Below are 26,773 nucleotides of genomic sequence, written 5' to 3' on the forward strand. Positions count from 1 at the left end.
ACCTCACATACCAGTTTTGAGGCACATTTTTTAATTCACTTCAGGCTAGAGGACAATCAATCACAATTATAATGGCCACTGATCCTTAATGAGATTTTCTTGAAAAACAAACGCCACCCCTTCCCTCCACATAAAGGCACTTGGTTCAACTTTATACATTCTACTAAAAAGCATGGAAAAACAGTACCTTGCTTCCATCAACTGATGAAAGTATGGATATAAAAGATTATTCGTCCTTCATAGCACATAATGAAAATAAAGTTAAATGGCAACCTAAAACTAAGTAAAAGTTGCCTGAAAGATATTCTACCTGTTCATCACTTCTGTGATAGTCATTATCTTCTTCCTGTTTTTCTTCTGATGTTTCTTTGTTTGAACTCTCATCAGCTTTAGTTTCACCTTAAATAAAAAAGGAAAGCATTATAATCATGAAATTAAAAGACGTTAAACTATAGGTAATCTCAATCGATAGTAACAAAAATAAACTCAAGACAAAGCAAATGGGGTTTTATAAGTTTCTGAATGCGTCAGACTGGGGGTGAGCTCATTTTATAAAAGTTAAAAAGGAGCTTAACCATCTTTGGGATTTTCTGGATGCATACTTAGCTAGGTGTAGATTCACAGGCAGTGCACCTATGTTTCAAGAGCCCTAATCCAAAACCCACTGAGGACAATGGAAAGACTGACACTGAGCTTTAAAGCAGGACATAAATGCAGAGCTAAGGAAGAACGCATTTGTTGCTTTGAAGGACTTACAAGCTCGACAGTCACCATGTCCAAAAATAATTTTCTCCTTAAAAAAAAGATTATCAATGCACCATTACTGTCCCAAGATTGTATTCAAAAGTCAGGAAGTTCAAAAACTTCAGGTTGCCAAAGAAATGTCAACTCTGCTAAGTATTATATACACAGTAATTTCTATTCCTTTTCCTCTCAAAAGGAAGCCTTACGGTATTACATTTATTAGTAAAATATAATTCCAGCCCTAACTGCTCATATTTCCTAGTATTAGAGTGTGATATCCCTAGCTTTATGCATTGATGTGCTGTTCACTCAAATTTTAAGTAAACTCTGAAAACTGTTGTGTGATACTTTTTTTTTTTGGTCACTAAAACTATATTTAATGGGAAATTTGGGAGGGGGCGGGGGGTTGAATTATGCATGCACAATCAATCTCTACCGACAAACAAAATTATGGTCCAAATCCCTGGATATAGCAAGAGGGGAAATGACAGCTCAGGAATGTGATCTTTGCTCTCCACGAAATCTTGGGCTTGCTACTTTAAGCGACTGTCAACAGCCCCACGGGTCCATGGTGGCAACTGGGTATCAGCAGATCATAACCCTCATCATGGCCAACTTTGCTAGCAGCCAGTATCATGGTAGTGTAGGAGCCCCTACACCAGCACTATTCCAAAAGATCTCCCATGCTGGGGTGGTCTTCCTATGGCCAGTTAAGATGGTTTCAGAGTAGAGGTAGTGTGATGCAAAGCGGACTCACCACACCCTAGGAGGTGAGCATATAGTACTCCTGAGGGAATTCTGCGCCAAAAAATTAAAAATTCTGCAAGTTTTATTTATCAAGGAATAAATGTGGAGGTTCCAGCATGGCAGCGAGGAACACAGGCCACTGGCTACACAGAGGTGGGAGATCACCCTGCAGCCTCCCTCCCCCATCCCAGGATACTGACTTGGTGCTGAGGCTGCACCCAACTTTACGTAGCGCAAGGGCTGAGCCTGCCCCAGAAACACTGCGGGGCCCTGCCCCTCCATGCCAAATGCACCAGGTGTGGGGTAGGCAGGCTCAACCAGGCAGGTACCAAGTGTGGAGGGGCTCAGTGTGTGGGGATCCAGGTGTGGAGTGAGAGGGTTCTGTGTGGGACAATCTGGGTGCAGACAGCTCAGTGAGGGATCCAGGTGCGGAGGTAATCTGGATGCACAGAGGCTTGTTCTGGGGTTTCAGGTGCAGGGGCAATAGGACTCCGCAGGGGAGGGTCTGAGTATGAGGGGCTCAGCGGGAGGGTGGGGGGCTAGGTGCTGGGGGAGTGGGGCTTGGGGGTCCAGATGCAGCTAGCTAGGACTCAGTGGGGTGGGGGATCTGGGTATGAGGGAGCTCATTGGGGTGGTCCAGGTGCAGGGGGTGGTTTGGGCGCAGAGGTGGAGGTCTGGAGACAGGGCGTCTGGGTGCAAGGGGGTCTCCAGATGTAGGGGCTGAGGTTCAGCAGGGTAGGATTCAGGTATGGAGGGGTGTGGGGGGCAGATTCTGGGATGAGGCTTGGCAGGAGGGGTCCGAGTATGGGGGGGTCCAGATGCAGGGGGTTGGGCGGACAGGGGAGCAGCTCCCCATACAGTGACCCCTTCCCTGCAGCTGAGGCGTGATGAGGGCAGGAAGCAAGGGAGGATGCTGAGCTTCCTGCAGCCAGGGGAGGTTTCTGGGGGTTGGTCTAGCAGCTGATCCCAGTGCAGGGTAGGAGCCACCATAGTGATTTGCCTCTCCGCCAGCTGCTCCAGGTGCATGAAACTATGTGCCTGAGCTGCTAGGGAGAGGTGCGTGACCGCTCTTGCAACTTCCCTTTGCTTCCCCTGTCAGAAAGTCATTTTTCTGAGGGGAAGCAAAGAAATCCGTGGGGGACATGAATTCTGTGTGTGCATAGTGATGCAGAATTTCTCCAGGAGTAGTACAACTTAACACCATTAGATGTTTAATGCAGTCACATTCAGAATGTACAATACTACATAACAATTTCTATAATTATGATTGGTGTTTAGAATAATCTTATTAGCATAATGGCATTTTTCCAAAGACAGCAAACAAAAATAAATTACCATTCCGATGCGAATCTAAATGTTGCTTAGCAGAGCAGGTCTCCCCTTTGATGTCCCCTGGTACTTCCATGCCTAGTTTATGATAGAATTCTCTCTGCTTTCTCATTTCCGCTGTTTAAAAATTTAAACAGTTTCATTAATAAGTGTCAATGTAACATTTATAAAATTGTTTCAAACCCCTCCCACTTCCTCATAGAAGAAACTTCCCAGCAAGAAGAGGCACTTATCGGAGCGTGAACAACACTATCCCTTCACTTTTGGCTGCCTCTCTGCTTTTCTTAATTGCCATTTTATCAAGTTACACCACATATCTTGTCATTCAGCTGTAGAATAACCACCTCATCTTCCCAGGCTGCTATTACATCATTTCTGTGATTTCAGATCATATGGATTTTAAAGCTACTCCATATTTTTCCATGTATCCTTCTACAAATCTCTCAGTTGAAGTACATGATACATGCCTGTTTAGTTACACATGTAAGAGATTCTGAATTTCCTTTTTTCTCCCTACTTCTAATTTTTAGCCTTAAAGAATTTCATTTATATATAGTCTCTTTACTTAAACTTGCATATTTAAAAAAGTGAGAGAATGTCCTCTTGACATGACAACTTAGTTTCAGTGAAAATTTTCCACCTAAACAGGTAGTAAAACACTACTGAAAAAAAATGAGAATGGTCCAGTAGTTGGTACAGAATATTCCTTCAGCTCAAGACACCCAATATCGTCAAACTATTACTGTTATGAGAAGAAGCACACAAATTAGAAGTTACCTGTTAGCAAAGGCCTAAAGTACAAAAGGAAGAAAATTATGCTGAAACCAAACATTTTCTCTGCATTAAATGTTTCACTTTTGACAACTTGGGAAAGCAGCAATGAAATGACTGAATAAACGTAGAATTTAAAACAAAATGTGCATACAAAATATAATGCCAACACAAAAAAAGTTTGCTTTAAGGTGTTACACAACATTATACAATGTTTTAATTTTCCTGAAACATCCCCACAATTTTCATTACTGGAACATTTTCTAGTACTGGGTGTCTAACATTAACAGAAAGCACATATTGAAGGATAAAGTGAAATCAGTGCTAGAATTTGAATAAGTGCAGAAATGCTTCTACTGTATATTTTTCACCACTATCTTTGTCTAAAAGCAGCAAACAGGTGAAAAACCTATGCTATCCCTTAAACATGCACAGTAGCTCTTTGTAAATCTAATATTTACAGCTAAAAGACGACATACCAAGACTTACCATCTTGAAGGCCTGGCACAAGTTTGTAAACAATATCTTGCATTGTTCTGTCATGACTGGCAAAAAGAACAAAACAATTAGAATTTGAAAACTTCCTGTTTTTTAATCAATCATCTCTATTCTAAATGTCATCTCATTTAAAGAGAAAGACTCCAATATTAAATAGATTATGCAAACAGGAATATAGACTTTTAAACATCACAGTAGAGAATATTCAGATTTATAAATGGTAATTGAACATCAGAAAGATGTAATATGAGAAAATGATTTTAGTGGACTGGAAGGAGCAAGATGAGAAAGGAAGCCTGATAAGGCCCCAACAGTCAAGGCAGAAGGTAATAAAGTGGCCCATGTGACGTGGAGAATGACATACTAGAATGTTAACAGGCTGTGTGAATTTTCTGAAGTCCACCCTTAACAGAACACAGAAGAACATGAATGATCCGTCTAGAGCAGACTGTGGAATTGCGCCCAACTGCATCAAGGTACACATGTTGGTAATGCACATTTTACTATACCTCGATAGAATTTTGACCTAAGGCAGGCAATTTTTGGCTCAAGATGAGGAAAAATACACTTTAACACGGCCTTCCTATTCAGCACGGTATCAGCCAAAGGATATTACTGAAGGTTTGCAATGGTACAAACATCTTTATGAATAACTGTACATTTCTCATACATGTGGAACAATACTTAAATCAAATTTTCATTAGTTATAGTACACTGCACCAGAGAATCTGGTCCCAGCTATTTCTGCTGCTATGCAGCTTGACTATCTAAATTACAGGGTCCCTATTCTGTTACAAAATTCTTATTTCTCTTACAGCTGTTTTAAATAGAGTCTAGAAGATTTTGTTTTCCTCCATACACAGCTGTTTCATGAAGTTACATACCACATTCTTTACTGGTGATAAACTGGTGCAACTACAACAACTTCAACAGATATTTACCTATTTCCACCAGCAATGAATTTGCCCATATGGGATTAGACCAACATTCCTATATAAATAGATAGAGATAGACCATTTTGTTACGAGAATGCACAGAGATACTAGGAGATGTTAACATCCCCAGGTCCTTCAAGCTCGCATTTGGGGATGTTTGGGGAAATTATCCATACTATGTTCCTTTTCTAACGAACAGCTAGAGAAAAGCATGCACAGGAAAAGCATATAAATCAAGAAAAAGGAGTTAAGCCCATACATTAGGCTGTTTATAGGCAGAGGTAGTAAATTGCTCTTAATCCAACCACTTCCATTCAAATTTAAGAGCAGCAATGAGCAGCTCACAAAGCTGTGTTGTCCAGTGATTCTTAAGCAGAAAGGTAAGGTGGCCTGACACTAGGCATGGAGGGGGAAAAAAGCAAAATTGGTCAAGACCCTAAATCTCTAGCCCTCAACCTCCTTGGAGAAACTAATCTACTGATTTGCTTTCAACAGAAATTCAAACAAAGAAAAATCAAGAAAGGGCAATTCTATCTAGAAAAGTACCATTTGAAAGGGCCAGAATGTTACCAGACCTCTGAAACGATACTACCAAGTTCTAATATTAAGCAAAAACAGTGCAATAATTTTAAAAATACACCCATCCCAGCTGGAAAAATGTATTACCCTGGGCATTACCCTGGAAAAATGTACCATGTTGAGGAGTGGCTCTGACTCCACAGCAGGAGTGTATGCTCATAACAGAGGTCAGTTCTCAGCAGTACTCCACAACAGTGGAGACCACTCAGACAGAAACAGCAGTAACAGTTAGTAGCAGTTTATTAGTTACTTCAACCTTTTAAACAATATTTTAAGAGCATGAGGAGAACAATTAGGTTTAAATGAACTAATGGAACATCCCCATTTTAGCTAAGTCTCTAACATGAGTGTGAGGGGTCTATTTCCAGATTGCAGACGCTTCACCAAGAGCATTTCAATATAAATGAACCACAGTCAAGCAGTCAGTCAATCTACAGTAACCAATACATAGCAGCAAGCAGGTATGAAAACTTAACTGCCTTCTCACTTCTGAATCACGAGAGGTGCTTAGGTTACCTATTTCCCAGCTGGACTGGGGGCTGTGGAGGCGAAGAAGTCAAGCTATGGGTCTGCATAACAAGTGGTTAACAGAATTAAGATTTATGTAAAACAATTTCCTTCCTGTACACATTCTCTAGTGCAAAAATCTTATATCTTCAACAGCAGCCTGAACAAAGGAACCATTGTGACCATCTAGTCTGACTTCTATATAACACAGGCCAGACAACTTTCCCAAAATAATTCCTAGAGAATCTCTTAGAATGACATCCAATTTTGATTTAAAAGTTACTAGGGATGAAAAATCCTCCGCGACCCTTGGCAAATTTTTCCAATGGTTACTTTCTCTCTCTCTCTCTCTCTCTCTCTCTCACTGTTAAAAATTTACACCTTATTTCCAGTCTGAATTTGTCTAGATTCAACTTCCAGCCGCTGAATTATCTTAAGCCTTTCTCTGCTAGACTGAAGAGCTTATTATCAAATATTTGTTCCCATATAGGTAGGTACCTACAGACTGTAATCAAGTCACCACTTAACCTTCTCTTTGTTAAGCTAAATAGATAGAGCTTCTTGAAACTATCACTCTAAGCCAAGTTTTCTAATCCTTTACTCATTCTCATGCCTCCTCTCTGAACTGTCTCCAATTTATCAACAGACACTAGAGCTCTGGATACAGTAGTCCAGCAGCGGTGGCACCAGTGCCAAATACAGAGGTAAAATAACCTCTCTGGGAAACTCAAGTTTTCCATTTTTATGCATCCCACGACTACACTAATCCTTTTGGACAGTGTCACACAACAGTTCATGTTCAACTGATTATTCATCAGGATCCCCCAATCTTTTTCTGAGTCACTGATTCTAGAATAGAATCCCCCATCCCGTAAGCATGGCCTACATTCTTAGTTCCTAGATGTACACAGTTACATTTGCCATATTAAAAAACACATTGTTTGCTTGCACCCAGCTCATCAAGTGATCCAGATCGCTCTGAATCAGTGACCTGTCTTCTTCGTTATTTACCACTCCCTAAATTTGTGTCATCGACTAGAAAATGGGGGGAAGGAAGGCAGGGGGTTGATTACACTTTTCAAAATCCACTGCTTTCAGCATCTGTGCCAGGGACTGTGGGATACATATTCAAAGTAGTGCAACTAACAATTTCATCAAATACTTTGCTTGGAGGCAGGGCAGAAGTGCACCTTAAAAGAAATAGCTGGTGTGGATGCACTGCCCCGATCCAACTTACAGCGCTGCATTTTCAGTAGTGAAATCTGCAGTGGTACAGTTCTTTAGTGTGGACCAAGCCAGGTGAGGAAATAGCAGCAGTTGATTATCATGGTGACCGATGCCTTAGAAATATTTAAGTTGAGAGGAAACTGTAGGAGAAAAAGTAAGGGAAAGCACAACCTGCAAAAATATATTATACAGTAGAGACACAGAAAGAGAGGACAATACAAGCAGGATACCACAACCATGTTAGGGCATGTTGTGAATGGACATTGAGTGGCTGTGGGCTTAGAAAGAGGGCAGGTACAAATCCTTCAGCATTGGCTCCAACCAAAAGAGGTCGGTCTAACCTTTCTGCTGCTCTACCTCTTATGTGTAAATAGATTATCCTGCAAATTAACTGTCACTCAGAAGACTAAACAATGACAATGCTGCTACCTTCAGATTTCAGTCTTTGAATAGTACCTCAAATAAAAGATTAAAACCACAGTGCATCTGCCATAACAAAAAATACATTTGAACTACCAGTCATGTGAATATAATGAAATATTAGATAAACATGTAATTCGCACAATCAGAAATAGATTATATATAACCTATGAGAGCCAGATAAAGTCTAACCAGAAATTACTAAATCCAACTAAACTTCAGTAGAAACTGGTAAAAACTAGACAAATATTTTGCTTGTTCTTAAATTTGACCAAACACATTAAGTTTCAAAGATCACTTCAAAGTTCAATCTCCCACTTTGCTTACACAGAACCATTATTTTAATTTCAAATCAAGCTGCTCGCTTTTAAGTATTTAAGAAAGAATAGCAGGGAAGTAAGAAAATCTGGTAAAGAATCGTACCATAATCGGAGATATCTACACATGACCTTTAATGATTTTAATTATCTGTGATTTTCATTTTATGCTGCACACTTACCCGATATACTGTAGTGGATGGCTCTGATGTATAACAATTCTACATGTTGGACAGGTGTTATTTTCCTCCAAATACTTCACCAGGCAACTTCTACAGACTGCAGACACATTTATAATTAGGAAGAAAAAAAAACTACTAAAACAAGTTTACATTTAATTTCTTTTCAAATGTTCACAAAAACACAAATTGCATAGAAATAGAAACAGAACTCACACACAATTCAGATTTTGTCCCTTATATTTTATATAAATAAGTTTAATATACCACTGAATAACACACAATTTCTATTATCTTTCATGGGAGTTCTTAGAACAATGGTAGATTACAATCACGTATGAAGGACATATTATGTTATTGTCCTGTTCCTGAACAGGTAAAGCTTACTTCAAAACTATTAGAATACATAATACACAACCCAAAATACCATATGCTAGAAAGAAAGTTAGAGCTGTGGTTGTAAACGAAAGGAAACTTAGCCAAGGAAATAAACTTTGGGCAAAGAAAATATTTCCTTCCGAGAAGTTGCTGTTTAGTGAACATGCAGCTCCCAGCTGAAAGTGCATTCAGGTGCTATTTCACCTCAGACCAAATACAACGTACGTTATAATTACAAATATTAAAACAATCACAATAGAGCACTACACAATAGTTTGCTTTTGGACCTGTTTCAAAGTCTGCATACATAATTGTATTCATTTCATTTTACATAAATTTACAAACAAGTTACTCATTTTAACCAAATACTATTAACTGTTTAAAGGAAAATCATACAAAATTATTTACTTGGACAGTAATTGCTTATAGAGACAAGATAGGCGAAAGAGACAAGATTTTGATCTACAAAGAGCTCTTCTTCTGGACTGTGTAGCTCAAAACTTGTCTTTCTCCAACAGAAGTTGGTCCAATAAAAGATATTACTTCACCCATCTTGTCTCCCTAATATCCCAGGACCAACACAAGTACAACACTGCAAACAGTAATTACTTATGTGATAAATGAATTCCAGCTAAAGATTTTTCTTTTTTCTAATGATTTTTGAGTTACTGAAATTTCTGTGCAAATATAAAGTGGGAAATTTGGGTAAGTGAGCATCTTTCCAATAACTCAGGCTGATTCATTATTTTTACCCAACAGTGCTATAAGAGTTCTAAAGACTAAGTTACAGAGGTATACTTTCTGCAGTTAAACAGTGCCATCTACCTCTCACACAAGTTGATGTATGTTTGAAGAATAATTACAAGTCAAAAGCCAAAAGTCAGCGAAGGTGTAATGTATGAACGGATTACAGTATTTTCAGTCATTACATTTAAGATAACATTGCTAGCAGCTGTTGTCAATGACTTAACTAGTAGGACAGCATTCTTATCCTGAACCATAAACCAAGTCTAGTAGCACTGCTCACTGAAGCCCAGATCCTGCAGAGGAATCTGCCTCAGTGGGACTTTACACAGGTGAAGGGGTCCAGACTAGCAGATTCTCATGCAGAGAGGAAGCCCAGGAAGGCAACCAGGAAGCCCAAATCCTGCTCTCAATGAGTCAATGAAAACAGAATCAAACCCATCATTTATAGCTTTAAACTCAATTGTAAGTTTTTTTTCTTAGTTTAAACTATAATTCAGAATGTTTATTTTAAAAAGCATCCACTAGAAAATAGCAGTCACTATCCACTGTAATCTCCTACACTACCTTTCTTACATTTTCATTCCTGCTAGCTTTTTTTTTTTTTTTTTTGGTTGTTTATAACCAAGAAATCTATCTTTCCTCATTCTTTTATTATCCCTTTGAATGATGAAGATAAAAATCTATATTTGGAGCATAACTTTTCATGACACATTAAGACAGCTTTCATATACATCCTGCCGTCCAAGTATCAAGGTAGAAGATGAAGTATTAAAACAATTTTAACAGAAGCTGCATTTTGTTATTGCCATTGTTAATAAAAAGGCATGAATAGGAAAAGACTGTTAATAGCTACCAAAGCACAGTATCTGTTGGAGTTTGTCCTGGCCATGTCATAAGACTGGAAAGTTATAATTACCAAGATACATGTGAAGGAAGAGAGCATGGGAAGAGATGGAGGAAATTTACTTTCCCCATAATTCTCCTCCTCTGGAGGGCATCTTGCAGGGATTCTCACTCTAGTTTTAAGCACCTAGCATGACAGATGGAATCCCTGAAATTCTAAAGGTTTGAGTAACCCCGAAAGCAATAAGTAGCAGCCAGACATGTGAGCCACCCCGCCAGTGCCCATACAGTACCTTGGAATCTTCCAGTTTGGTTCTCAGTTAGTAGAAAACAAAATTAAAGCCAGACACAAAAATAGCATTGATTGAGAGAAGTCAGTGCCTTGAAAGCATGTAATATATGTAAATGTTGCAAATAATCCAACATCTAAAACAGACTCCTCCAAGATATTTCCCAAAAGGGAAAATAAAAAAGACAATTAATTTTCCTTCCTCTAAAGATACTTTACAGCAGTGTGTCCTGTATAGAGTGTCCTGCATACTCAAGGAATATCCCAAAAGACAAACATAGTACTATCCAACAGCACATGCAATTTGAACAATGCCAATACCAACAAGATTTGTTGTAGTTTTTCAATTATAGTAAGGTAACATACCTCCTGTCACCTGTCCAGCTTAACATAAGACTAAAGGATGGATCCAGAAGTAACAAAACTTTCCAAAAGCACGGACAACACAAATGAGCGACAGACCTGAAAACATAAAAGCTCGAGGGGCTGGAGATTTGAGCTTTCTTATTTCAGATACAGGTTCTGCATGATTGGTCACCCCAAAACAGTATTCTTCTCGAGTCCCAATCCAAGAAATAGTGCTTGGCAAGCATATGTAGCAACGACCATATGTATGCCTTGCCTACATGAACGGAACGTGCTTGCCTGCCATGCACAGTTCTGAGCTACAGGCAAGCAAAGGCTTTCCTGCTTCAGATCGAATGAGCCTTGACATGACTTTCTAGCCTTAGGTCTGGCAGATCGTTTCAATCAGCCATTTAAAACATAGTCCTTTTAGTGACAGCGTTGCTAAAGTTTGGTACTAGATGGATCAGCAAAAAAAACCCTTTCAACTCATTCCACCAGGGAGGAATCATTCCAAAACTAGACTGGTAATTCATGAAGCAAAGAGTAGCAGCCACGTACTGGCAACCTCTTCATCAGAGCAGATCCCAGCCTTGGATCATAACATTTCAGGGTTATGGGGCACAGTACAGCCCAGGCCACCTGTACAACCAAGTTCTTGCATTGGGGTGGGAGAAGTAAAAACTGGTTACAGGATAGGGTGGCAAGACTGGACGGTGTTTAATCCTAGTACCTCTCTCTGATGGCCCTTATCAACATAATCAGAATAGACAGAAAGCAGAGAAAAACCACTAGAAAGAGACACTGCACCACCCCAAAGCTGGAGGAGATGAAGAGCTAGAGTGGTAATTGAAGAAGAAGTTGACCAGGTGGTTTAAAGGCAAGTAGTAAGGTTACTGTAAGGGTAGGGCATGACCACCAGTTTGGGGAGAAGGGACTAGCACTCATGGCTGCTACTGCCTATAGTGTACTCTAGAATTTCGGAGCTCTGCCCATCTCACTCCAGCGTGAGTTCTGAACAGACACAATAACCAGAGAATAAGGTTTGGTTTTTTTCCAAATCAACTTAGTTACAATTCAAAGTCCTTTTAGCATTTGTCTTCATATTCTGACGTACAAATTTTCTAACAAGTATTTAGTATGATTTTTTTTTTAACTACCAATATTGCGTATGTGAAAAATCAGTCTGATTATTGCTGTTGAGATAACTACTACTTTTTTAATCAGTGCAAGATATTTTTTAAAACCACTTCCATTTATTATATATGGTGTCAGCTCTGTGCAACACATCTAGGGCTCATGGTTTTGCTTCTCTTGTTCTCTTCATGAGAATATAATTTTTGCTTAAAACATGACGTATATAGCAAAATTTGCATTGTTTTGGCAGAGCCACAATAGATTTTTAAACGTCAACTGAAAACTGAAGTGTCTAGTATGTGAAGTAAAAAAACATTAATTTTCTTTAACACGCTATAGAATCAGTCATACTCACAGGTATGCAGGCATTCTGTTACAGTGGTGGCATCAATAAGGTATCCATTGCAGAGACGACAGGTTATATGGGCATTAATATCCCAGAGTTTAATCTTTCTAGTCAGCATCTTTGGTGTCTGTAGAAGAAACACACAATTGTTAGCATGTCAGGTGTACTGATTATGTAGCAAGTCGTGGAGTAACCTAATTACAATAATTTGTATTAGGGATATCAATATGCGACTTCAGGCTCCCAGGCATTTTATGTATGGAATAAGGGTATTATATAATTTTAAAGGATTTACCTGATAAAAATGGGCAGTGAAACAAACAATGTAAGACCTACAGTATTTTGAGGTTTGAATAATGTAGATGAGAGGATTGGTAATTACTACATTAATATAGCTCAGATTCCGTAAGCAACTAGAAGGAGTTTGATATTCTGATCTTAACAGTTTTTCTTCTAAGTTATGCCAGCATGTGGCATAACAGAGCTCCTTTACTGATGAAAAAGACTAAATTTTAGGGCGAAATCCTGCTCGTTTTACTCATGTAAGTAATCCCATTCAAGCCAATAATTAAAGTATATGAAAGTGAGAAGAGTGGACCCTGAAGAAAGTTCATCAGAGCACAATATCAAAAGGAGTAGGTCTGGCTGGGTAAAATTTATCAAGTTGTACTTTGTATTTATAGCCTATTTTCTCTATAGTTAAAACTTCACTTCGAAATTGAAGAAAAGTTGTATTTGAATAAAGTGGCTGTAAAGTAAAACAGAAATGGTTTTCCTAAAAGCTAAAACTAGGTTCTGAGAAAGAAAAACAGATGACTTCAAACATAAAATTAGCTATATACCGACAAAGTTACCTCCTATGAAACTAAGAAATCTGAACTGCATGTGTTTTTCCTTCCAAGGTGAAGGAGATTACAAATACCATAACGAAAGAAAAGGAAGACAGGGATTCTAAAACAGAATAGCTCTTTTCAAACCATTTTTCATAGCATTTCTGATATCGCTGGCAGAGCAAAGAGAAATCTGCAAAAGCCTTTTTAGGGGATGGTACATGCCTCTGATTGTAAACTGGATAGTGGTGTATTTTAACTAAGAAATAGGTATGTACTTTTTCCTCTTCTGGAATCGCAAGAAAGTCTGCTTGAAATTTTAAGAACTTTGTACTTCACCCTTAAAACCATTTTAGGATGACAGATATTTATCAAGAGCACTTGAAGCCCGAGAGCCAAACTTGTAATTCACTAGTATTACCTTTCACAACATAATGTTTTTGATAAGCTGTATTTTTTTTTAAAAAAAAAAAAACAGCTTTTCGATTCAGAGAACATAATGATATATTTTTTTTAACACTACATACATTTTGGTGCAAAACTGAAATATTTTGTTGGAACTGTGTGGGAAAACTTCACAAGAAAACAAAGTAAATGGTTAGGATAACGCATTTTGTCAAAAAACAGCTTAACAAAGTTGGTTAAACTAAGGGCTCTCACACAAACAAGTAGCTCATACCTGAAATTAGACTACAGCGCGCAACGCTATATAGCTTCCATATCCCTTTACTTCCATAAGCATACAGTAAACAAGCAACATATATGGATTTAGATTTAAATGCTGGCCCCTAGAATATTTTAACACACTAATCTTTTCCAAAATGTCAATAGATGAGCACTTAGTGTATAATTTATCTCCTCTGTTGCTGTTAGCTGATCCTCCTGGAAAAATGTGACTTCGTTGCTGACCCAATTAATGCAGGTAGTTTGTTAGCCCCAGCCAAATATTAAGGAGCAAGGATTGGCTCTGTAGAAAGGACCCAGGGTGTGAACTGAGCAGCCCACAAAGCAGAATATGGGAAGCAACCAAGTCTGAGGAAAACGCTAAATTCTGCTAAATTAAGCCAAATTCTGTGCATCATTTTAGATCCTTTTATTTAAACAGCAGACCCAGAAAGGGCCAAGCTATGACCTGCTAAAATCTGTGCAATTTTAAGCACAGTAAAGAAGCCACCACTTACACATTCTTGCTGTAAAGGAACATATATTGGTAGAATAAAATGATAGAACTAACATTAAAGCAGGAAGAAAAACTGGTTTTACAATGTGTTACATTCAGCTCCCATACTGCAGGTATCACCAAACTGCTTTTCAGTAAAATGATTGACAGTGTTTGGTTCAGAACTACAAATTTTAGTTTATTTTTGAATACATTTCATAATCTGAATGAAGTTCTTCAGAGCATGCAAGCTTTCCTATTTGTATACAGCAAGAAGATAGTGTTTAACCTTTACCTTGCACTCTTTGCTTTTTTATTCTTTCCCTCTGTTTAATTCAAGTATGTAATTAAACATAATGGGCCAGCGGAAACCAAGCTTTTGAACCAATGGGAGGAGTAATGGGACTGAAAAAAGTACATTACTCTCTATTTTAAGCCACTAAAATGCATTTCACCTCTAGCACTGTAAAAACATAGCATGTGACATGAGAAAAAACTTGAAGTACTTCAAATTCTTAAGGCTGAGAAGACAAGTAAATGTAAAAAGAAGTGTTGTATGGAATTCTAAGGTTTCATAATTAAATGAAGTAGTGAGTAGCTGCTAAGGACACACCAAAAGTGCATTTAACTTGTGCTGTATAACAGATAGGTCAGAATCTAATTCCGTAGCATAAATTACTCCTTTTTCAATATTCATTTTCTAGCTTAGTTTCCAAGCAACTGAAAGATTTAGCAGTTCATAGATAGTAGGAGTCTCGTTAAAAAGATTGTTGCATAGAAGACAGCTATGTTTACAGAACCCAAAGAGGAGAGACTATTTGTGACTTATTCTTAAAATGATGTACAGTAGTTGGTATAAGTAGTAGCTACTGTTAAACCACTAGATAATGGTGATCACAACAGAATTAGGTTCCACATCTTTGTGGGGGGAAGGGAAAGAATCATACTGTCATGGTGACAGCCAAACCTTAGAAAAGGGCATTTTAAAAATGATTAAGCTAGCCAAATAAAACTAGTGTAAGTAAACTTACACGTAGCCATACAATAATCAAAAGGCACACATATCACTAAACAAAGTAAAAAGGTAAAAAAGTCTGGTGAAATGGCAAGTTTCAAGAAGTTGATCACGCCAAATAGGAGTCACTCAGAAAATGGGAATTCAACACTAGAAGCTCATAGAAAGTATAAATTAGAATAGATAACATGTTAGTTAGGAAGGCTAAGAAGATATTTGAAGGGCAAATAGCCAAAGCCATAAAAACAAATATGACTAAGTATTTTAGTAGGAATCCAGCCAAAGAACTGATGAGTCCACAGAAACAGCAAGGAGTAAACAGAGTAATTAATAAGGATAAAAATACTCGTGAACATTTACTTCTCTAGAGAATGATGGGGGAATTCTTCACATTGTAAAGATGAGCTATCATCAAACACTGAAGGATCAACATAAGTGGTGCTAGAACAATCTGAGCAGTTAGCTAGCAAAAGGCTACCAGGACCAAGTGTTATACATCTACCAGGTTTGAAAGAGCTAACGAATGAAGCAGCTGAGATACTAACAAAAATACGCAACCTCATTAAAATCAGCTATTATACCAGAAAACCAGAGGTACCAAACGTTGTACACCAATATCTAGAAAAATGCAGTAGGGGCAAACCTGGGAATGAATTAATAGTTTAACTAACTGTTCTGGTAGGGGAAGTCTTAATTAATAAATCCCTGAATGAACAGGAAAGCAGAACAAACCAGCATGGTTTCTGTAAAGGAAAACTACACATCTACAATCCATTAAAATTCCTTGAGCATATTAACGAACTAGAAAACAACACTGGTTGACAAACTTTCTTAGAACTTTCAAGGAGTCTGGATAACTCACAAAAGAGATTTAAAGCAATCAACTACTGTGAAATTAAAAATTGGCTAGAGAATAAAAAAAGAGTAGACATGATTGTTCAGTTTTCAACATACTGTAGCTGTTAACAGTGGTGTGCCTCAAAGTTCTGTATTACAACCAGTGCCAGATATATTTGTAAATATTTGGAAAAGGGGTGAGCAGCAAGATGTCAAATTATGAAGTTCCCAATTACTTAGTCAAACCTAAGACTGAGGTAGTACAGAGGGAAGGTAGATAAATGGGGACATAATGGTAAATTCAATGTTAATAAATGCATATTAATGCACATTGGAAGGAATAATTCCAACCACTCATATTACTGGGTTCAGTATCACCTGTAAGCACTTAAGCCCAGATTTTACTCCACTCAGCGTCACAAGGCTTGAGTCACTTAGGAGGTATCTGCACCACAATCAGGAGGCATGATTGCAGTTTAGGCAGGCATATCCACACTAACCTTAATCTAGCTACTGCTACTAAAAATAGCAGTGAAAATGCAGCAACACAGACCCCAGCACAGATGAGCAACGTGAGTCCTTACCCAGTGTTCTGGGCAGGGTTCTACAGCCCACGTTAAAGCCTGTGATTACATACTCTTAGGTACTTAGGCCCTATTTTTTATAACTATTTAGGCATTGCTCAGCTCAGCATCACAGTGCCTGACTTAGGAGCCTAAGGAGATGTCTATACTACAAACTGCAGTTGACGCAAGCCACATCAGCATACAGCCGCCAAACTTCGCATATTGCTTAGGCATGTGGATACTTGGCTGCTTGTAGCAGCACTGCACACAGACACGCATTCCTGGCGAACATGTAAATGCAGGTAGGAAATTATGATGTGATTGGAATAACAGAGATTTGGTGGGATAACTCATGACTGGAGTACTGTCATGGATGGGTATAAACTGTTCAGGAAGGACAGGGAGGCCAGAAAAGGTGGGGGAGTTGCACTGTATGTAAGGGAGCAGTATGACTGTTCAGAGCTCAAGTATGAAACTGCAGAAAAACCTGAGAGTCTCTGGATTAAGTTTAGAAGTGTGAGCAACAAGGGTGATGTCGTGGTGGGAGTCTGCTATAGACCACCGGACCAGGGGGATGAGGTGGATGAGGCTTTCTTCCGGCAACTCACAGAAGCTACTAGATCGCACGCCCTGGTTCTCATGGGCGACTTCAATCATCCTGATATCTGCTAGGAGAGCAATACAGCGGAGCACAGACAATCCAGGAAGTTTTTGGAAACTGTAGGGGACAACTTCCTGGTGCAAGTGCTGGAGGAACCAACTGGGGCGGAGCTCTTCTTGACCTGCTGCTCACAAACCGGGAAGAATTAGCAGGGGAAGTAAAAGTGGATGGGAACCTGGGAGGCAGTGACCATGAGATGGTCGAGTTCAGGATCCTGACACAAGGAAGAAAGGAAAGCAGCAGAATACGGACCCTGGACTTCAGAAAAGCAGACTTTGACTCCCTCAGGGAACTGATGGGCAAGATCCCCTAGGAGAATAGCATGAGGGGGAAAGGAGTCCAGGAGAGGTGGCTGTATTTTAAAGAATCCTTATTGAGGTTACAGTGACAAACCATCCCGATGTGTAGAAAGAATAGTAAATATGGCAGGCGACCGGCTTGCCTTAACAGTGAAATCCTTGCTGATCTTAAACACAAAAAAGAGGCTTACAAGAAGTGGAAGATTGGACAAATGACCAGGGAGGAGTATATAAATATTGCTCGGGCATGTAGGAATGAAATCAGGAAGGCTAAATCACACCTGGAGTTGCAGCTAGCGAGGGATGTTAAGAGTAACAAGAAGGGTTTCTTCAGGTATGTTCGCAATAAGAAGAAAGCCAAGGAAAGTGTGGGCCCCTTACTGAATGAGGGAGGCAACCCAGTGACAGAGGATGTGGAAAAAGCTAATGTACTCAATGCTTTTTTTGCCTCTGTCTTCACGAACAAGGTCAGCTCCCAGACTACTGCACTGGGCAGTACAGCATGGGGAAGAGGTGGCCAGCCTTCTGTGAAGGAAGAAGTGGTTCGGGACTATTTAGAAAAACTGGACGTGCACAAGTCCATCGGGCCGGATGCGTTGCATCCGAGAGTGCTAAAGGAATTGGCGGATGTGATTGCAGAGCCATTGGCCATTATCTTTGAAAACTCATGGCGATCGGGGGAAGTCCCGGAAGACTGGAAAAAGGCTAATGTAGTGCCCAACTTTAAAAAAGGGAAGGAGGAGGATCCTGGGAACTACAGGCCGGTCAGCCTCACCTCAGTCCCTGGAAAAATCATGGAGCACGTCCTCAAGGAATCAATTCTGAAGCACTTAGAGGAGAGGAAAGTGATCAGGAACAGTCAGCATGGATTCACCAAGGGAAAGTCATGCCTGGCTAATCTAACTGCCTTCTATGATGAGATAACCGGTTCTGTGGATGAAGGGAAAGCAGTGGACGTGTTATTCCTCGACTTTAGCAAAGCTTTTGACACGGTCCCCCACAGTATTCTTGTCAGCAAGTTAAAGAAGTATGGGCTGGATGGATGCACTACAAGGTGGGTAGAAAGTTGGCTAGATTGTCAGGCTCAACGGGTAGTGAACCAATGGCTCCATGTCTAGTTGGCAGCTGGTATCTAGCGGAGTGCCCCAAGGGTCAGTCCTGGGGCTGGTTTTGTTCAATATCTTCATAAATGATCTGGAGGACGGTGTGGATTGCACTCTCAGCAAGTTTGCAGATGACACTAACCTGGGAGGAGTGGTAGATACGCTGGAGGGTAGGGATAGGATACAGAAGGACCTATACAAATTGGAGGATTGGGCCAAAAGAAATCTGATGAGGTTCAATAAGGATAAGTGCAGGGTCCTGCACTTAGGACGGAAGAATCCAATGCACCGCTACAGACTAGGGACCGAATGGCTAGGCAGCAGTTCTGCCGAGAAGAACCTAGGGGTGACAGTGGACGAGAAGCTGGATATGAGTCAACAGTGTGCCCTTGTTGCCAAGAAGGCCAATGGCATTTTGGGGTGTATAAGTAGGGGCACTGCCAGCAGATCGAGGGACATGATCGTTCCCCTCTATTCGACACTGGTGAGGCCTCATCTGGAGACTGTGTCCAGTTTTGGGCCCCACACTACAAGAAGGATGTGGAGAAATTGGAGAGAGTCCAGCGGAGGGCAACAAAAATGATTAGGGGACTGGAACACATGACTTATGAGGAGAGGCTGAGGTAACTGGGATTGTTTTGTCTACGGAAGAGAAGAATGAGGGGGGATTTGATAGCTGCTTTTAACTACCTGAAAGGTTGATCCAAAGAGGATGGATCTAGACTATTCTCAGTGATAGCAGATGACAGGAGAAGGAGTAATGGTCTCAAGTTGCAGTGGGGGAGATTTAGGTTGGATATTAGGAAAAACTTTTTCACTAGGAGCGTGGTGAAACACTGAAATGAGTTACCTAGGGAGGTGGTGGAATCCCCTTCCTTAGAAGTTTTTAACGTCAGGCTTGACAAAGCCCTGGCTGGGATGATTTAGTTGGGATTGGTCCTGCTCTGGGCAGGGGGTTGGACTAGATGGCCTCCAGAGGTCCCTTCCAACTCTGTTATTCTATGATCTGTCACTCTCACTGTGCCACCTGTCACTGTCCAGCACAATAAGTTTTGGGAAATTTTTGCAACATATTGTGGGATAGAAATGGCTTGCCCAGGGATCTCCTGGAGCTAGGGGTCGAATTCCCACCGTGCAACTTTCTCCATCCCACAATGCCATCCATATCCCATAATTCTGACACCACTTTTTTAAAATCCGACAAACCCACGAGGCACTTTTTGGTGCTTGCCATCTGTGACATGCATGGAGTTTGCAGAGCTCTGCACTCTTCTCATGAACACTGCAAATACCCGATAAACGATTCTCCTGTATTTGCAGACCTGGAAGTAGTACTGCAGCAATGAGGGACAGGAGGATCTCTCCAAGGACAGCTTGCTGAGAGACACAGAGAAAGAAAATTCAGGGTTGCTGGTGGCATTCAAAAAGCAGTTGCAGACTGTGCAGCACTGCTTCTGGGCCTGAGAAACAAGCACCGACTGTACCACAGGTATGGGACAACAAGCATCAGCGGCTGCAACACTTTAAGATGCAAAAGGCCACATTCCAGGATCTGTGTGCAGAGCTTGCCTCAGCCCTCGAGCACATGGACACCAGAATGAGAGCTGCATTGACAGTGGACAAGCAGGTAGCAATCTCACTCTGGAAACTTGCAACATGGGACTGCTACCGGTCAGTGGGAAATCATTTTGAAGTTGGAAAATTCAGTGGAGTGTTCTTTGTGCCTGGAGCTTGGGACGCTGTTTGAATTGTGTAGTGCTTGTTGTACATTCATATAGATGACAGGGTTTTTCCTGAAGCTATGAATTCTTTGGTGTGTATTTATAAGTACTGTATGCTTTGACTGACTTGGCATTCTGCAATCTTTGTTGTGAACTAATATAGATAATAAAATTACCCCAAAATAGACTTTACTGAAGGAGGAGGTAGGGTAGTGCAGAAAACCAATGTGCCAAAAACATAAACCAACCTTGTCCCCACCCCACACACACACACACACAAAGTTAAACAAATTTCTAACATAAAACAAAGATAAAAATTTAAAATTAGAAGAACAAATAATTTTGTCCATTTGAATGCATAAATGTAGTCTGTTATGGCTACAGATATATTGAGCTGTGTAAGCCACAGATTAGTGTATGTGAAAGTGTGGTTTTCCTTGCTGTCCCCTTACGTGGAGTGGTAGGAGTAAGGATACAGTCTGTGATGACACAGGATATCTGGGGGGGGGGGGAGGGAGTAGTGACCAAGGAGTTCTCCAAGGACTGCAAAGGGTAGAGTCCAGCATTTTTGGACTTGTAGGTCAACCAGGGTCTGCAGCATTTGGGTATGCAGCCTGAGAAAACCCATTATGTCCAGGTGCATTTCCCTCTTTTCGTCCTGCTAGGACTCCTGGGTCTTTTCCTATCCTCTCTGCCTTTCTCCATGCTGTCAGTCATATTGGCCCTTCAAGCCCTTTGTTCAGTCTGATGCAGCACTGGCTTGAAAGATCTCACAGCACACGTCCTCCTTAGTCCTCTTCTTTTCATCAGGGTCAGCCATTCTGTGAGTGTGGAAGGGACATCCCTCAAGTCCACCATGCCAGAAGCTGCTGATAAAAACAGACAGACTAAATCCAGTGGTGCCAGTCACAATGGAAAGGGAAAGAATTTTCCAAACTCCCTTCCCTTATTCCCATAAATACTTTTTAATAAGAAATTCTTATTGACACTTCAGCTTCAGAATGCATCGGCACAGCATCAATCTCCTGCCCCAGCCACAGTGAGCATGGCCCACGAAGGGCAAGGGTGGGAAAATATTTTCTCTTGCATGAAGCTATAACATTTCAGTCCTTATTCCATGGGTAGGAATATAGGACAATGGCATTGAGCATTGGCACTATTTTCCACAGGTGGTGGTTATTTCAGCTGATATCTCACTCCTGAGCATCACAAAGGCACAGCTGCTACTGGCATCCCGAAGCTGCCATGGCCTGCAATGCTTCTTGCCTGTTTAGTCTCAAAACAGATCCTGGCTCATGGCATGGCTGGAGCCCCTCCCCACATCTCCCCCTCCTCCTCACTGTTCAAGTCAGGGGTCTGTGTCTTGGACTCCTCTGAGGTATCCACAGTCATCTATGCAGTGCTGGTGGGGTCTCCACCAAGTATGGTATCCAATTCCTTGTAGAGGCAGCAGGTCAGCAGCGCAACAGCAGACCTATACTTGCACTCTCAGGCCTGGGGTATCCCTGGAAAAGTTCATTCACTTTCACCCGGTACTGCTGCTGTACCCACTTGCCTGCATCATCTCTCCAATCTCTGCTCATAGGTGTCCACATTTCTACAGCTGTATTTGCACTGCCTCTTCTCCCCACAAGCCCAGGAGAGCCAATACTTCATGTTTACTCCAGGCACGGGTGCATCTGGTGCATGCAGCCCACATGAGTTGGGCAATTGCACACAATTGCTAAGTGTGCTCACCATGTTGGCCAACTGAAATATTTTTAAAATGCCTCTTCAGGGGCTTTTAAAGGGGGGTGGCTTCCAGTCTCTATGCCCCTGTGCAACGGAGTTTAAAATTGTGACCAGAGTGTTCACACCAGTTAGTAAATATTAACCCTTTTAGTCCTCTTTTCCTTTGTATAGATTATATTCATTTGCATATTAACTATTCTTTATGATATTACCAAAGAGCGTGTTTGAATTTTAAGGCCAAGGTTTTGCTGTTTAATCTGGGAGGAACCTGTATTCAGGAATTTCATGTGACCAAATATTGGGCTGTACTTTATGATGGCTGGCATCGCCAAGTCTGTGGGAAAAATAGATGTGTAGGGAAAGACCTCCCTCAAACTACAGAAATATAATACCAGAGAACCTCAGAGTTACGAACACCAGAGTTACAAACTGACCAGTCAACCACACACCTCATTTAGAACCAGAAGTATGCAATCAAGCAACAGGAGACCAACAAACAAAAAAAAGGCAAATACAGTACAGTACTTTGTTTAATGTAAACTACTAAAAAAATAAAGGGAAAGATTTGACAAGGTTAAAAAAAAGATTTCACAAGGTAAGGAAACTCTTTGTGCTTATTTCATTTAAATTACGATGGTTAAAAGCATTTTTCTTCTGCACAGTAAAGTTTCAAAGCTGAATTAAGTCAATGTTCAGTTGTAAACTTTTGAAAGAACAACTATAACGTTTTGTTCAGAGTTACAAAAAACCTCCATTCCCAAAGAGTTCGTAACTCTGAGATGCCACTGTAAAAACAACACAGTGATTGATAAGGGGTGCCTAAGATTTAGTTATGCTCTTTGATTAAGTAGGATCTTGTTATTGCAGATATTTTCTCTTATGGATAAAATAAGGATCAAATGAAAGATGTTTAGGTTAACTCAGTTAGAATTACTGGTTGTCACAGCTGTCAGTAATTATGACTGGATTATAAATTCCCTTTATTTTACCAAATCATGTAACCCAAAGATAAAGGCAATTCCAGAAGTAATCAGGTAAAAAGAAAACATCAAAATAGGACACAGTGGAAATTAATTGTGGGAAAGATTTTTCCCCTCCAAAAAGGGGGTTTCTGTGTCTCAGACCCTATTTTAAAAAAGAGAGGGGTTTGGAAATTAGGTAGGGAGTGCAAAACTGTCAGCATCCCACCAGTTACAGAGGTGAAAGACACAGAGGCCAGCTCCTTCCCTCACATCCCACAATAATGTATCTATTATTTCTGTATAATGTTGTACTAATCTCGGATTGATAATCTTTGACTAAATAATACTGTGATCAATGTGGGGGGGGGGTGGGAAGGGGGGAGAAAAGTAGCTCCCTTTTATGGACACCCAGCTAGCCAACAGCTATAAAATCCCTCTTCGTAGCTGTTCTGTAATTGCTCTACCTGTAAAGGGTTAAAAAGTCTTACTGCTACGCATAGGTAAAAGGAAATGAATGGGCACCTGGCCAAAAGAGCCAATGGGAAGGCTAGAACTTTTTAAAATTGAAAAGAAGACTCCCCTTTTGTCTGTCTGTCTTGTTCTCCCAGGGAGAGGCGGACAGGGCAGCAGCTATGATGTAAGAAGCTTGGGCCAGGTATGAAAAAATCATCAGTATCATACCTAGAAACTACTCATTTAAAACCCCAGATATGTAACTAGATCAGGAAATGTCTAGGAAGACGCGATTAGGTTTATCCCTTTTATTTCATTATGGCTTGTGGATTCCTCTGTGCCAATCCCAAGTGCTTTTGTTTTGCTTGCAACCTTTAAACTGGACCTCAAGAAAGCTATGCTTGGTGCTTAATCCTTGTAGTTGCTCTTTTAAAATCTAGCCGTAGCCTGAGTTCCCACATGTATTTTCTTTCTTTCTTTTTTTTATTAATAAGATTTACCTTTTTTAAGAACAGAATTGGATTTGTGTGTCTTAAGAGGTTTATGCACATGTTGTTTAATTAGCCGGTGGCAACAGCCTTTCCCCCCTCCCCCCTTTTCTCAGCTCTTCCCTGGATGGGGGGGTGAAAGGGCTTGAGAGTACCCCACAGGAAGGAATTCCCAAGTGCGCCTTCCTGGGCTCTCAAAGGGGTTCTGCACTTGGGTGCTGGCAACATCTACCAATCCAAGGTCAGAGAAAAGCTGTAACCTTGGGAGTTTAATACAAGCCTGGAGTGGCCAGTGTTAATTTTTAGAATCTTTGCGGGCCCCACCTTCTGCACTCAAAGTGCCAGAGTGGGGAATTAGCCTTGACAAATACCATTTAAACCTGTTGTTTAACAATCAAATTATTAAAATCAAACACGCAACAGTGTACAGGAACTCCTCACTTAACATTGCAGTTATATTCCTGAAAAATGCGACTTTAAGCAAAACGATGTTAAGCGAATCCAATTTCCCCATAAGTCTTAATGTAAATGAGGGGGTTAGGTTACAGGGAAATTTTTTTCACCAGACAAGAGACTATATTTTACACACACACACACACACACACACACACACACACACACACACACTATAAGTTTTAAACAAATAATTTAATACTGGTACACGATGATGATTGTGAAGCTTGGTTGAGGTGGAGGAGTCAGAGGGTGGGATATTTCCAGGGAATACCTTACTGCTAAATGATGAACTAGCAATTGGCTGAGCCCTCAAGGGTTAACTCTCCCACTCTACAAGGCAGCAAGAAAGGAGGGAGAGCAAACAGAGACAGAAAGACACACCCTGTGTGTGTTTGAGAGATAGAGATGCGCATTTCCCCTTTAAGTATGAAGAGTGGGGTCAGAAGTACACTGCCTTGCTAATTAGATCAGCAAGCTGAGAACAGACCGCACCTCCCTCCCTCCATGTGTGTCCCCTGCTCTATGGAAGATGGCGTAAGCGGGGTGCAGGTGCAGGAGCAGGGGGACACCCTGAAATTAGCCCCCCTTTTCTTCCCCTTCCCCCCACACAGTAAGCAGTAAGTCTCAGGGAGCAGCTCCAAGACAGAGGGCAGGAGCAGTACATGGCAGTGGGAGGAGGGACAGCTGAACTGCCGGCAATTGATAGCCTGCTGAGCAGCTGCTGCACAGGGAATTTAGGGGACCGGGGAGCTGCTGGTCCACCCTGGTTCCAACCATCCACCAGCTAGCTGCAACGAGCTGCTCTTCCTACAAGCAGTGGACAAAGCAGGTGGCTGCCAAATGATGTTAGAAGGGAGCACTGCACAACTTTAAACGAGCATGTTCCCTAATTGATCAGCAACCTAACATTAACAGGGACAACTTTAAATGAGGAGTTCCTGTACACTGTTACAGAGAATGGGGCACTGTGGGATAGCCTGGAGGGCTGTTGGGGTTGCCAGAGGTCATGCAGTGTCTACACTCACACTAGTGGTGGACCTCAGTATGCTGACCACGCCTCTGTGCCATTCAGGGAGGTGGTTTTACTGTGTCGTTGTGAAAAGGCACTTACATTGGCCAGAGACAAATTGAGTGTTAGAGACCATACATGTAGAGAGACACATCGACCTAACTTTGTAGTGTAGATCAAGCTTTATGTCCCATTAAGTTTCAGTGAGAATTAAATTCCTAAATGCTTAAGTCACTTTTGAAGAGAAGACTTAAGCCTTGTAACGTTGAGCTGAACAATGACTAAATACTTTAAAAATCTGGTCTTTAAGACCTGGCCCTTACTGTGGATGGCTCCACATTGGCAGTCAAATAAAGGAATGAAGTGTTAGTATACACAGAGAATACCGTATCATTGATTTAACATCTCAAATGCTCTTTTCAATTATCGTCACACTATCTCAAAAACTATACAGCAGACAGAGGGGTTCTGAGCCATTAAAGAGTGACTTCTACAAGATTTGACCTAGAAAGACCTGACACGGTTTCATTTAGAGAGGAAATGAATAAGGAAGACATGAAGAGGTACAGCAATTACTGATATACAAAAAGTAATTTGAATCTTATTCATCCTCCCTCATAGAATCATAGAATATCAGGGTTGGAAGGGACCTCTGGAGGTCATCTAGTCCAACCCCCTGCTCAAAGCAGGACCAATCCCCAACTAAATCATCCCAGCCAGGGCTTTGTCAAGCCTGACCTTAAAAACTTCAAAGGAAGGAGATTCCACCACCTCCCTAGGTAACGCATTCCAGTGTTTCACCACTCTCCTAGTGAAAAAGTTTTTCCTAATATCCAACCTAAACCTCCCCCACTGCAACTTGAGACCATTACTCCTCTTTCTGTCGTCAGCTACCACTGAGAACAGTCTAGAGCCATCCTCTTTGGAATTCCCTTTCAGGTAGCTGAAAGCAGCTATCAAATCCCCCCTCATTCTTCTCTTCTGCAGACTAAACAATCCCAGTTCCCTCAGCCTCTCCTCATAAGTCATGTGTTCCAGTCCCCTAATCATTTTTGTTGCCCTCCGCTGGACTCTCTGCAATTTCTCCACATCCTTCTTGTAGTGTGCGGCCCAAAACTGGACACAGTACTCCAGATGAGGCCTCA

General features: G+C 40.9%; 1 protein-coding gene across 12 annotated transcripts in view; it reads right to left on the bottom strand.

Annotated features, from left to right (window-relative positions):
- The window catches only part of PCGF3 (polycomb group ring finger 3), a 110,802-nt gene that overhangs the window by 16,799 nt on the left and 67,230 nt on the right, over positions 1–26,773 (bottom strand). For 11 of the 12 annotated variants that reach the window (XM_043546306.1, XM_043546301.1, XM_043546308.1 and 8 more), the window contains 5 exons: positions 12,348–12,465; positions 8,257–8,353; positions 4,081–4,136; positions 2,827–2,937; positions 311–399 (listed from right to left, as the gene is read on the bottom strand). In XM_043546306.1, the coding sequence (XP_043402241.1) occupies positions 311–399; positions 2,827–2,937; positions 4,081–4,136; positions 8,257–8,353; positions 12,348–12,456 (462 nt within the window). In that variant the 5' untranslated portion in view covers positions 12,457–12,465. Of the gene's footprint in view, positions 1–310; positions 400–2,826; positions 2,938–4,070; positions 4,137–8,256; positions 8,354–12,347; positions 12,466–26,773 lie in introns of all 12 variants that reach the window. The other variant, XM_043546309.1, reaches the window with a different exon arrangement.

The sequence above is a fragment of the Chelonia mydas genome, chromosome 5 (assembly GCF_015237465.2).
Source record: "Chelonia mydas isolate rCheMyd1 chromosome 5, rCheMyd1.pri.v2, whole genome shotgun sequence".
Lineage (NCBI taxonomy): Eukaryota > Metazoa > Chordata > Testudines > Cheloniidae > Chelonia > Chelonia mydas.